The sequence below is a fragment of the Phacochoerus africanus genome, chromosome 8 (genome assembly GCF_016906955.1).
Source record: "Phacochoerus africanus isolate WHEZ1 chromosome 8, ROS_Pafr_v1, whole genome shotgun sequence".
Lineage (NCBI taxonomy): Eukaryota > Metazoa > Chordata > Mammalia > Artiodactyla > Suidae > Phacochoerus > Phacochoerus africanus.
In genome coordinates, this window is record NC_062551.1 from 49787529 (window position 1) to 49800693 (window position 13165).

Consider the following 13165-nt stretch of genomic DNA (forward strand, 5'->3'; position numbering starts at 1 on the left):
GAAGCACTTCCTCCTGCCCTGCTTCTTGGCTTTCACATTTCTTGGCTCTGGACCCTTGGGGAGGATACCTCCCTTTTCTGGTCCTCAGTCTTTTTGTCTGTCAAATGGGGCCAATAGTGAGCCCCTCAAGAGATGATGCCTGTTAAGTGCAAGGTGCAGGGCCTGGCATTGGGAAAGCCCTCTGCCCCCCACTCCAAACTTCTAGCCAGCGTTTTAGTGTTGTTGTTATAGATCCACTTTCTCTCTCAGACCTACATGCCCTGTTCCAGATGTGTTGGCTCTGTGGAGGTGGCAGAAGGGCTAGGGTCACCTCCTGGGGGAGACAGCTGTAGGAGTTAGCTCCTCCAGCCTGCTTGCCCTCTACCCCATGACCCCTGCTTCCCTCACACACACACATGATTTGGGGTCCTCTGCCTGCTGGGGTGGGCCTTCAGGCATGGGTATTTTCCTTTCCGAAGGGGGCGGACCCTGTGGTTTCCTCCCTGAGTGACTTCCGGCAGAGAGGGCTTGGCCCCCAGAGAGGGCGGGGAGATGACACAGTTGTTCCCCCAGCCCCGCGGGGCGGGCAGCATGGTTCACTCCAGCATGGGGGCTCCAGGTAAGGGGCTGGCCCGCTGCCGCTACCAGGAGCACAGGCAGCACCTTGGGGTTTGTCTTGCTGGGCCCTTGGCCGCCACCCTGCCCTTCCTCTTTAGCTGTCTCTTGTGCCCCTTCACGCTGGACCTCAGCAGCTGCCCCTCTTCGCATCCTGGGTCCCCACCCCCAGCTCCTCTTTCCCCTCCCCTTTCATTTCAGTGCCCAGGGCTTCCCACCTCTTCTCCTCTGCGCTGCTGCCCCCCTCTGAAGCGTCTGAGGGGGATGGAGCTAGGTGTTGGGAGCTGGCTCCTAGAATACGGGGAGCAGGGGTGGGCGGCGCAAGGGCTCCCTGGGCTGGGGCTGGAAGGCTGAGTTGCTGGACCTCTGAGTGTGTGCGCCTGTGTATGCGTGTGTGAGCAGTCGTTCCCAGTCTTGTGTGTGTGACTGTCCAGGTGTCCCGTGTGAGGGGCTGTTGTGTGTGGCATCGTGGGGGTAGCCCGGGCAGTGCTCTTTCTCGGTTCACTTCCTCACTCGATTCGCCTCGGATGTCTGCTCCTCGGGGTGCCCTTCCCTGCCCTCCCCATGGAAACTGGCGCCCAGACCCGCCGTTCTCAGGCCCCTCGCCTGCTCTATCTTTTCTTCCTGGCTCTTTTCACCGCCTGAAAATGTATTATATGTTTATGTGCTTATGAACTGCCTCCCCCACCAAATGTCAGTTGACTGGGGGAACATCGTCTGCCAAGCACCGTACAAAGCCATTTGTATTTGTTGGCTCATTTGGCATAATGTGTCCATCTCTGCATAATGATAGTTATCTCCTCGGCAGTGCTGATGGCGGAGTTAAGTGAGGTAATACGGCGTAAATGCTTACCATGGGGCCTGCAACACAGCAGGCGTCCCTACTTCAAGGTTGTTTCATTTGTGGCCGTATAGGTCTGGCTGTGGGTCTGTGTCTCATTCGTGGGCATGAGTCTTGGTTTGGTATGGGTCGTTCTATGTGTGTCAGTGTACGCGGGCATCTCTGATCCGTCGTCACCATGTATTTATGGAGCAGTTCTGTGCTGGATGTTAGAAATACAGCTGGAAAAGGCAGCTTCAGGTCTGTCCTCCTGGAGTCCCTGGTCCAGTGGGGGAGACATACCTGTCACCAGACTGGCAAGGAGGCACAGGCAGAGGGGTCGGGGCTGGGAGGGGGGAGGTACAGGGAGCTGGGGGAGCCCAGAGACTTGCCCAGTTCAGCCGGTGAGGAGTCATGGAGGGCTTCCTGGAGGAGGCTTGTCTAGGCTAAGATGTGAAGGATGAGTGGTGTGAGCAAGGCCAGAGAGGTGAGGAAGGAAAGCCACTTGCAGGATGGCGATTATTTTACTAAGGTGACCGTATGTGCAGCTGTGTGTGTGTGTGTGTGTGTGTGTGTGTGTGTGTGTGTGTATGTGTGTACATGCAAGTACAGTGTAGACACAGGAGCCCAGGGTATCTGCACTTGCGTGCCGTCAGCTCCACTGCTGAGGTTGAATGAGGGCTTTATATGTGGTGGCCACTGGTTTAGCCCCTTGTGATTCCTCATAGAACTGCCCTGCCTGTGAGGCCTGCCCTAGGTTCTCCTGCCTGGACATGGATTAGTATGTATGTGGCCCGGGCAGGTCTCTTGTCCTACCTGGTCTTGGGCTCCACATCTGTGGACCAGGTTCAAGGGCCCACCCTGGCCATTTCCTAAGATTAGGTGACTCTCGGCGTGTATGTGCACATCTTGTGTGTGTTTATCTAGTGTGTGTGTGTGCGCGCGTGTGCACATCTGTATCTATCTGTATGACTGAGAGTGTCTGGGGGGGTACATGTATGGTGGTAACTTGGTATATGAGTGTGTGTAAGCACAGGTGTGCTCACACACGTCTGGGTGTGTGTTTTGCATATCTGTTTGTGTCATTGTGTCTGGGCATGTGTCTTCATCTGCAAACATTCCTGTCTGGAATCTGTGCACACCTGTCCCTGTGTGCATTTGCAAGCTCTCCATCCATGTCTGGGGCCCTACCTGGCTGTGGCTGTGGTATGTGTGCTCAGTGGCCCAGCTGCTGGGCCACCTCTTTTGTTATGTCTGCTGCCCAGGACTCCATCCCTCTCTGCTGACACTCAGAAGGGTTCACTCTCTGGAGGCCGCCCAGGGACAGCTGTGGGGTGTGGGGGTGTGAAATGTTACTCCTGGGGAGTCCGAACAGGCCCAGTGGGCGAGCAGAGGTTCCTGGCAGTGCAGACTCTGCCCACAGGCGCTCCCAGGCCACAGCCTTGATTGAGGCGGGCTTTGGAGGCAGGGGACCCAGGGGACAGGCCAAGCAAGGCCAAGAGGGGTGAGGGGCAGCCCTGGGGCCCTCTAAATTTAGCCCCGTTTTCGGTAAGTGCTAACGAGAAGCTGGCCTAAGTCTGCTAAAACCGGCTGGGGGAAATGCAGAGGAGAAGTGAAAGTCCGGGGAGGGAGGGGCGGGGGAGGGCGGAGGGGACCCAGGGTCCCAGGCCTGGGGCAGTTGGGCAGGCGAGTGTGAGCCCAGGGGCGTGGCAGACCTGGGTGGGTCTGTCTCGAGGATGGTGGGATCCTAGGGGTCCTGGAGGGTTCTGCCTCACTTTTCCCTGCTTGTCCCTCTAAAAAGTTTCATGCTGCCTGTGATGGGAGAGGCAGGGGTGACCCTAAGCAACAAACCAAACTTTCTGTGCCAGTGAGGTTTTAACGGGGGCTTCTAAAGGCACCAGGGGGCTGGAGCGTAATAGAATCGCCTGGGGGGCTTGCCTGGGTCTCACCCAGGGCAGCTCTGGCCATTTGGCTGTCTGCTCAGCTGAGTGCTGTAGGGGTGCGGGATGTGTGGGAGCTGGGGTGCGGAGGACAAGGGAAACAGAGTGATGGAAATTTCCCCTGAACCCCTTTTGCCTCTCCAGCCACTATCCCTGCAGGGGACACCTTAAAAGTTTAGGTTGGAGCTGCTTGGGGACTGGGGCTGAGGGTCGAAGTGTCAGGCGTCAGCAGGGAGAGGGGACTTCTTTCTTCATTCTTTCATTCCAAAAGCACTGTCCTAGACTGCGGTGGTGACTCCAGCCTGGGCCCTGGCTCCCTCTGTGACCTCGGGTGGCTCTTAGTCTGAGATGGGGTCACTGCCCAGGCGGTGAGGCTATGTTAAGGGGGAGGGGGAGCCCAGGCAAGAGACACTGACTGCCTGGGGAAACAGGGAGGACCTCACAGAGGAGCTGACGTGGAGCTGGGGCTTAAAGAGGAGCAGGAGTTTGCTAGTCGGGAAGGAAGGGTCTCCCCAGGTGGGACAGGAGCAGAGGCAAAGGCCTGGAGGAGGGAGAGCAGGGCCTCGGGGCCACCCTTGTTCATTCAACCCTCATGTCCTGTTGGGGACCCTGAGGTGAGTCATACCTGCCCTTGAGGGGTTCCTAGCCTGATGGGGGAGACATTCTGGGACCCAGATGGCTACAGCCTTTACAGTGACAAGGGAGAGAGGACAGGAAGAGGGAAGAGACCCTCCCCCCTGAAGTTGTCAGGAGTGGTGACTTCCTAGAGGACAGAGCCTGCGCTGGGTCCTGAAGGATGGGTGGGAGGTCACCAGGTAGATCGAGTGGGGAACCGTGTTCCAGGCAGAGGGACAAGCCCACGCCAAGGCTGTTTGTTAAATGGCAGAGTGATAGCAGGACAAAGGCAGGAATAGAGGGTGCTGCAGGGAGGGACATTCGGCAAACATTTATAACCTGTTCTGAGCTGGGGGTTGCTGGGGACCCAGCGGTGAGTCATGCCAGGCCTGTCCCCCCGCCCCCCGCCCCCTGGTCTGGTGGGAAAGGAGCAGGACACAGGTGACCACAGCCTTGCAGGCTTGGGGCTAGGACGGCGAAACGGCACGACCGACCGTGAGAGAATGTGTTAGTTGGCTGGGGCTGCTGTAACAAAGCACAGCTGACTGGATGGCTTAAACAACAGAAATTAATTTTCTCAGCATTCTGGAAGCTAGAAGTGTCAGCAAGGTTGCTTTCTTCAGAGGCCTCTCTCCTTGGCTTGGAGCGGCCGTCTGTTAACTGTGTCTTCACATGGTCTCCCATGTGCACGTCTGTGTCCTACTCTCCTCTTCTTATAAGAACACCAGTCATACTGGATCAGGGCAGGGCCCACCCCAGGGGTCTCATTTTAACTTAATTACCCGTGAAAGATCCCATCTCCAAAGAAAGTCACATTCTGAGGACTTCCACCGAGGAATGTTGGGGGCACAACTCAGCCCCTATCAGAGGCCAGGGAGGAGCACGGGCTCTCTGGGGCGGAGGTCAGGTCAGAGGCTGCCTTGCCTGTGAGCAGGTGCTGCGTTCGCTCGCGAGGTGGGAAGGATTCAACCATAAGGTCTGGACGCCCCGTCAAGCAGAGGGAGATGCCTGGTGTGGTCGAGGAGAAGGTTGCACGGGTGGCAAGAGACAGGCAGCAGAGGGTGACAGGGGCCACACCCTAAGGGCCAGGACGAGGAGCCCGGGCTTTTCTTAGGAGGTGGGGAGCCACAGAAGGGCTCGGGACCAGGGAGGAAGCTGCCTTGGCAGTGTGGTCGCTGGGCAGGGAGGGGGGCTGGGGCAGGGCTTTCCGGGATGCTAGAAGGGGGATTTAGGGCCCATAGGGTTAGCAGTGCCTGGAGCAGGGCCAAGGTCTGGACGCTTTAGAGCCAGGGATCCGGCAGGACTCCTGCTGATGCCCCAGAGTCAGGAGGGGCGGCATCCCTGGCTCCCTCTGTGACCTTGGGTGGCTCTTAGGACCCTTCACCACTGGGTGCCCCTTCCCCAGAAGCGGGGTCTGAGCATCTGTAGCCTCTGGGCATCTGCCTCCTCACAAGTTTATGCCTTCCTAGGATTATGGGCTGGCTTGTTATTAACTTCAATTTTTTCTCTTTCTGTGAAACCGTGACATACGTACAGTAAAGTGCTCGGATCTTCAGTGTCGTGCTTGATGACATTTTACATGTGTGCAACCACCCGCCACCAAACAGACCATCCAACAGAACATTCCTAACCCCCCCCACCCTCCCCACAGGCTTCCTCACACCCTTCCCAGGTCAGCACTGCCCACCCCCTCGGCAACATGCCCATTCATATGACCTTAATCATCTGATAATGTCTTGCCTGTTTCTGAATTTCACATAATTGGAGTCCTACTGTCTGTCCACTTGTGTGTCTCACGTCTTTCCCTTGCATCCTGCCTGTGAGATTCAATGTATGTGAGGCAGGAACTGGTTCTTTTCTTTGCTATGGAGTCTTCCACTGCATGGATATACCGAGGTTGTTGACCCTTCCCTGGTTAAACAGGCCCTTGAGCTATTTCCAGTTTGGGGCCTTTATAAAAGAGCTCCTGAACGTGTGTGCCTACGGCAACGGTGGGCAGGGTGCTCCTTGCACATCCTGAGCTGGGCCACAGGGAAGGGGCAGCTCCCCAGCTTTCCTGAATTTTGCTTGTATCAATTTACACTCCCACCATCAGTGTGTGACTTGGCTTTTTAATCAGGAATTTAAACCCGAATGGCATGTCATGTCGAGTAATCCTCAATTGCAAAATTTCTGGACTTTTTTTTTTTTTTCCCCCAGCTTCTGAGGCGGTCTCAGCTCTCTGTTTTGCTGGCCTTCTTTAAACATCTTGAGTGAGGAGTGGGAAGCACAGGGAGTTTGGGGTTAGTAGATGCAAACCATTACATTTAGAATGTATAAGCAATGAGGTCCTGCTGCATAGCACAGGTAATTATATCCAATCTCTTGTGATAGAACATGATGGAAGGTAATATGAGAAAAAGAATATATTTATGTATGACTGGGCCACTTTGCTATACAGCAAAAATTGATACAACATTGTGACTCAACTATAATTAAAAAAAATATCTTGGGAGGGAGTTCCCATTGTGACTAGTAACCACGAGGAGGAGAGTTCGATCCCTGGCCTCGCTCAGTGGGTTAAAGTATCTGGCGTTGCTGTGGCTGTGGTGTAGGTTGGCAGCTGCAGCTCTGATTCGACCCCTAGCCTGGGAACTTCTCTATGCTGCGTGTGAAGCCATTAAAAAAAAAAATCTTGGATACAAAGCACAGGAGCATTGGACAGCTCCTTTAATAGGGTGGGGTTGTGGTCTTGGTGGGGATTTGGAGTGAATTGTCAGGGAGACTTTAGGGTCTGGGTCAGGGTCAGGAGTAAGGTCTGAGGCCAAGTTGGGAATTGAGGTCAGATGAAGGGCTTGGACCATTTGGATGAGAGTTGGGAATCACAGTGGGTTAAGGGGTCGAGAATGGGTGGGGCAGAAACCCAGATTTGTGTGTGTGTAGCGGGGGTGTGCGTGTATGTGTCTAGGACCAGGAAGGGTTGCGTTTTGAGTCAGTGTTAGGGTGAGCTTGGATTGGGGTGACTGTAGGAGAATCACGGCGGGTCCTTCCAGTCGGTAGCAGTACTGACTAGAAGGGGGACCCATGAAGGGGGCCCATGCTCAGTCAGGGCACCTCTGCCATCTCACTGTGCTCTTGGGGAGGTGATGTCCTTCTCAGAGCCTCAGTTTCCTTCTCTGTAAAATGGGGGTAACAGCAGCACCAACCGCCAACATGAGTTGTGAGTCATACTGAGCACCAGGCTTGGCACGGGTAACACTTTTCCATGACCAGCATCAGAGTGCTGTGTAGAGGGGGCTTTGTCTCCATGGCTCTGTGTCCCCTGCCTGTGTCCTGCCACCTATCCTGGGCCACCTCCTCTCATTTCCTGGGCCTGTGGAACTATAGGATGGTATTGCATTTGGAGGGGCGGGGGCTCTAGGTTGGACTTGGGTGTGCAGTTGCGATTCAAGGCTCCAGTCTCAGGCGAGGTCTAGGATTAGGTTCGAGAACAAGGTCAGGGGCAGAGTCAGAGTCACAGAGCTCAGAGTGGAGCCTCCTGTGTGCCGAGTCCCTGAAGGGAGCCAGCGGGAGTGGGGTGTGGACAGGAAAGTGGTGGGCTGGGGAGGGGGCCAGAGGGTGGCTGAATCACACCCCAAGATCTGAGGACCTGCTCCTTTGGGGATCTGCAGTCCCCTCACACCACCTAGGCCCTGCTCAGAGTGGAAAACATGCCTCACCGAAACCCGGTGGGGCAGGACGGGTGCCTGGGCGGCAGCCGGAGGGAGAAGAGGCCCGGGGCTGACTCGCTCCCTTGGAACATCACCAACCTCCCCCTGGGCAGCCAAAGCCTTATGGGGCCAACGGGCACCCTCGGCCTCCCACTGTGCCCCAGGGTCTCACGGGGCTGGGGGATGACACTCCCCCCAGCCACCTTCTTGAGGGGTGAGGAGGCCTGGGCAGGATCCCCAAGGCCTGAAGGCCCCCCTCTTGCCCCAGCAGAGGAGGGCAGAGGCCCAAAGCAAAGGACGTGGCTCCCGGACAGAGCCACTTGCAAGGTGGCAGGGGGTCTGGGGTATGCAGGGAGAGGCTGGGGCACTGCTGGTGGAGGTGCCCCAGAACCCTCCTGGCTTCTGAACCCTCACCCCATTTGCATCCCTCCTCTGTCCCCAGAAATAAGAATGTCTAAGCCCCTGGAGGCCGAGAAGCAAGGTCTGGACTCCCCATCAGAGCACACAGGTGAGTGGGGAAGGAAGCAGGGAGGGAGGAGGATCACTAGGGGTGGCAGGCAGGGGTGCTGTGGGGGCCTTCGGGTATGGCCGGTGACAATTCACCCTTTCCCTGTCCTTGCAGACACCGAAAGAAATGGACCAGACACTAACCATCAGGTCAGGAGGGGTGGGGAGGGGGAAATGGAGGTGGCCGTAGAGGGGAGCTCTGTGGGGGAGGGGGAGGGTATCAGAAGCTGCTTCAGCTCACTTTTCCCATCACCTACTCCACCTTGCTCTTTGCAGAACCCCCAGAATAAGACCTCCCCATTCTCCGTGTCCCCAACTGGCCCCAGCACCAAGGTAAGCACCTGTCAGAGCAGCCAGGGGCAGAGGTGAGGGCTGTCCTGTGATGGGCTGGGTTTGGCGTTTGGGAGAAGGTCCCAATGCCAGCAGTGGGCCCAGGGCCTCATACCTTGGTGAAGGGACTCCTCCGCCCCTTCTCACCCTCGGGCTCCCGCCCCAGGCCTGTGACTCACCCAGCTCCTTCCCCTTCCCTGGGGGGTGGGGGTGGCCAGGGAAATCCCCCCCAGAGCCCCAGGGCGATGAACAACAGGAAGCCGAGGGCCCCGCCCCCATCCCAACTTCCCTGACTAACGGGGCCTGCCCTACCCCCACCCCCCACCGCACACTCGGGCCAGCCCGGGAGTAGGGGGTGGAGACCCAGTGAGGATGGCGGCGAGGATGCTGCAGGAGAGCATGATGGGGGCGCTGGAAGTGGCCAGAGAGAGCAAATCCCAAATCCACATGGGGCCCTCTTGCTGGGTGCTGCTGGGCTTCCTGGAGTGTCTGGGGCCCACATCTCCACCTTCCAGTCTGGTGGCAGCTGGCAGGTCCAGAGGCCTGAGATAGCACTGAGGGCACGGGCCAGACTCCTGACCCTGACCAGAGGTGGCAGGAGGGCAGGCTGGGGGCACTGGGAACTGCTCTGTGTCCATGGGAAAAGCACTGCTCCACTCTGGGCTTCTCAGTTTCCTCTTCTCTAACGAGGGTGGGGACAGGCAGATTGGAGGACCTCTGAGGTCCCTTCCACCCTCGCGTGCCCTGATTGCCGCTTGGTGGGCAGGGGTCCTGTCTTAAGCTTGTTAGACGGGACCTGGGGGGAAGGGCTCCAACTCTGACCAACTTCGCTCTAGTCTCAGTCCAGGCTCTGGCCGTGGCCTCCGGAGTGGACAGTGTCCATCACCGTCCCCCCCTTCACCCGCTGCCCCCCATCCTTAGCTGAATCTTTGCAGCCTCTCCCTGCCCCGCAGCAGCCCTGCTTCTCCACTAGGAGACCAGCGGGGCCCAAGGAAGAAAGGGTTCTCGCCCCGCTTCGCCAGCCTGGGCCTGCTTCCTGGGCAAGCCCGTGGCAGGGAGGGTAGTGGTGGCCTCTGGCTCCGGGTCTCCGTCCACGCTGCGTCCTGCTCTCCACCCTGGAACTTCGCCCCCCATCTCTGCATCTCTCTGCATCAGTCTTTCCCTAGCTGCAGTGATTCATATGCTCCCATCTTGATTTCAGGCAAACGCACACACCACCGTGTACTATCTATTATTTACATCCTAATTTTGTTAAACGGGCTCAATTTTTAAAAACATTGTATTGTGGAAAATGTGAAGCAGATACAAAAGTTGAAAGGCCATAGTGAAAACGAACCTCCAGGTATCTGTCAATCAGCCTCAACAATTATCAGCTCATGAGCTGGCTTGCTTTTTCAACAGCTGAAATAAAACATTTTTTAAATGGAAATTTCATGAATGGAAAACCAGAATCACTTGCCATGGAAATAAATACAATGATTATCAAAATGCACCCGGAGAGGCTTGCCGCCTATAGGGTACAAGCCTGAAGCCAGTTCACGGTTTGTTAAAAAGGGAGATTAGCCAGGTTGAGAGGTGGCAAAGACATCCTGGCTCCTAACTGAGACTTTCTTAAGAGACCCAGAGAGTGAAAGAACCCTGAGAGGAAGAGTGGTCTCACCATGCCACACAGTGTGGGTTTTTAAAAACTTTTAATTAAATATGACACACATGTAGATCCTCAGTGGACAGCTCTGTGGATTTTCACAAACTGACCACCTGTGTCGCCAGCAGTGGATCAAGATGTAGAACACAACCACACTTCCAGAAGGCCCTTAATTCCCTGCCGGGGGCAGCCACTGTTCTGGTTTCTGGTGCCCACTGTGATTTTGTACTGCATCCCTACCCCCCTTAGACTTTCTGACACTTGTATCCTGTCCTTTGGGCCATGCCACTCACCCTCTGTTGTTTGGCTTTTCCCAGGCCTCTGTCTGTCTGTTCCTCTCAGTCTGTATCACAAATGCCATGTTCACTCCTTGCCAAGTCACCGTGTCATCTTGCACAAGGCGCCGTCCCTCTGTGGACCTCCTTTTGCAAAATGGTGCTGGGACCCTGGGATGAAGGATGACCCCTAATGTCCCCTCTGGGCCTGGGAGTGTGCGAGTCATAAAGCCACACCTTCTCCTCCCAGCCCAGCCCACACGTCTTTTACCAACAGGCCTCTGGGCAAGACCTCTTTCCCCCCCCCGCCCCCCGCTTTTATTTCCTGGTCTTTTTTGGGCCACACCCACAGCATGTGGTGGTTCCTAGACTAGGGGTCGAATCGGAGTTGTAGCTGCCAGCCTACACCACAGCCACAGCAACACCAGATCCAAGCCGAGTTTGCGACCTACACCATAGCTCATGGCAACACCAGTTCCTGAACCCACTGAGCGAGACCAGGGATGGAACCCACATTCTCATGGATACTAGTCGGGTTTGTTACCGCTGAGCCACAACGGAACTCGGGCAAGCCCTTTTTATGTGGGAGAGGAAGAAAGCCAGGACTGCACTAAGCTGGTCTGTCCTGTGTGGTTGATTCGAAATGCATCTGTATCCTCCACAGAGAAGAGAGGAGGGTCTCAGTGGACTCTGGGGATGGAGGCTGAAAGCTGGCAGCATCTGGGCCACACATCTGGCCTGCAGACACCATTTGCTGGTCCTAGAGTGGTTTTGCTTTAGGTTTTTGCTGGCGGGAGCAGAGTGGGGGCTGAGCAGGCCTCTGCTTCAGGCAGGCGGGCACACTCTCTCCAGCCCACCCTGTCCACATGTGCCCATGTCACCCATTCGTGCAGTCTGCCTGTTTCCTTATGCATTTGAATTCATGACCCATGTTCTAAGGTGGTGATTTTTTTTTAATACCCTAAGACCCTTTCTTCCGATCAAGTCTTACTCCACTGCACGTGTAAGAGATGCCCTTCTAGGAGTTCTCGCTGTGGTGAAGTGGGTTAAGAATCCAGCATCATGGCAGCTGTGGCGTAAGTTGCTGCTGCCTTGGATTTGATCCCTGGCCCTGGAACTTCCATATGCTGCTGGTGTGGCAAAAGAAAAAAAAAGAAAAGATGCCCCTCTGGCTGAAGCCGAGGGATATGGGACCCAGCGCCCCCATATTTGACATCCCAGGGCCCTCCCTGACATCATTCTCATTGGACAGATGGGGCACTGACCCCCAAGGGGGTAAAAGTGCTCTCTGAAGGTGATCCTCTCCGGTTGGGAGTTTGGCTGCAGAGAGTGTGTTGGTCTTTCCTGACTGATGTGGAAACTGAAGTCAGAGGGGTGACACCGAGGGCCCCACTGGTCACTGCAGGTCTCGCCTCTGCGTCCCAGTCTGCTCCTCCTGTGCCGGCGTGGGGCTGCCATTGCCACACACGTGCCCTCTCTTTGGTTCGCAGGTGGGCATTCTCTCTGGCCTCCACTTAACATTCTGGGGTCCCGGACCCTGCCTCTCTCCCCCTCAGATCAAGGCTGAAGACCCCAGTGGCGACTCAGCCCCAGCAGCACCCCCGCCCCCCCAGCCGGCTCAGCCGCATCTGCCCCAGGCCCAACTCATGTTGACGGGCAGCCAGCTAGCCGGGGTAAGTACCGGGGGTGCACAGAGCCAGGGGTGGGGGGTGCCAGGGCCAGCGTCTCCCATCTGTTCCAGTACTGGTGGCCTGGGGTGTCCCACTGGGGCTGTGGCCACTCTCTGAATACCTGCCTCTTGCCCTCCTCTGCCCTCACCCCCCTGGAAGACTCATCCCTAACCCGCTTGGCTCAGGCACTAACCCCATCTGCCTTCTCTGCTCCCCCCATGCCCCTCCTCGGCCCATGCTGCCCCTGCCGGCCCGCAGCTCACGGCGCTGATGCCAGCTCAGCAGCAGCTCCTCCTGCAACAAGCGCAGGCCCAACTCCTGGCCGCCGCCGCCGCCGCCGCCGCCTCCTCCACCTCCTCCTCCTCCTCCTCCTCCTCTTCCTCCTCCTCTGCCTCCTCCTCCACCTCGCAGCCCCCAGCCTCCTCCGGGGGAGGCGACCTGCCGCCACCACAGCCTGCCAGCCAGCCCCCCGGGACCCCACAGCTCACCCTGTCCCAGCCCATCCAGCTCACAGCACAGGTAAGGGCAGCCAGGGGGGCACATTCCCTCCAGCCAAGGCCGTGCAGGGGGCCGGCCGCTCCACCACAAGTCATGGGCCAGGCAGTTCCCAGCAGCCCTAAGAGGCCTGGGGAGATGCTGCCACCCATTTCTCAGAGGGGTAAAGCGAGGCCCAGAGGGAGCGCACCCTCCATGTGATGGGAGTATCTGGCTACCTGCTTTCTGTGCATCTGGGGTTCACAGCCCGTGGGGAGGCTGACCCACTATCCTCAGTTGACGGCTGAGGAAACCAGGGCTCACTTCCCTGAATACTGCAGATGTGGGTACAAGACGAAAGGCCGAGAATCAGAATTGGTGCCTCCACGCGGTGTCCTGTGGCTCATCCAGTGAGATGCTCTTTCCAAAAGGGGCCTGTGATCCATGAGTTAGGAAATGTTGCCTTCTGGAAACTTCTGGGGTACATGGAATTGTGCATTAGTGGCTTTATTCGTTTCTAGAGTTGCCATAACAAAGAATCACAAACTAGGCAGCTTAAAACAACAAAAACGGAACATCTCAGACCAGAAGTCCAAACTCAAGGTG

At 56.8% G+C, this 13165-nt stretch overlaps 1 protein-coding gene across 10 annotated transcripts in view; it reads left to right on the forward strand.

Moving 5' to 3' along the window:
* The first annotated feature begins 489 nt into the window (after positions 1-489).
* Positions 490-13165, forward strand: part of POU2F2 (POU class 2 homeobox 2) — a 37229-nt gene continuing 24553 nt past the window's right edge. For 7 of the 10 annotated variants that reach the window (XM_047790846.1, XM_047790847.1, XM_047790849.1 and 4 more), the window contains exons 1-5: positions 491-598; positions 8101-8166; positions 8281-8315; positions 8442-8498; positions 11972-12088. In XM_047790846.1, coding sequence (XP_047646802.1) covers positions 532-598; positions 8101-8166; positions 8281-8315; positions 8442-8498; positions 11972-12088 — 342 coding nt within the window. In that variant the 5' untranslated portion in view covers positions 491-531. Of the gene's footprint in view, positions 599-8100; positions 8167-8280; positions 8316-8441; positions 8499-11971; positions 12089-12343; positions 12605-13165 lie in introns of all 10 variants that reach the window. The other 3 variants (XM_047790854.1, XM_047790855.1, XM_047790853.1) reach the window with 2 other exon arrangements.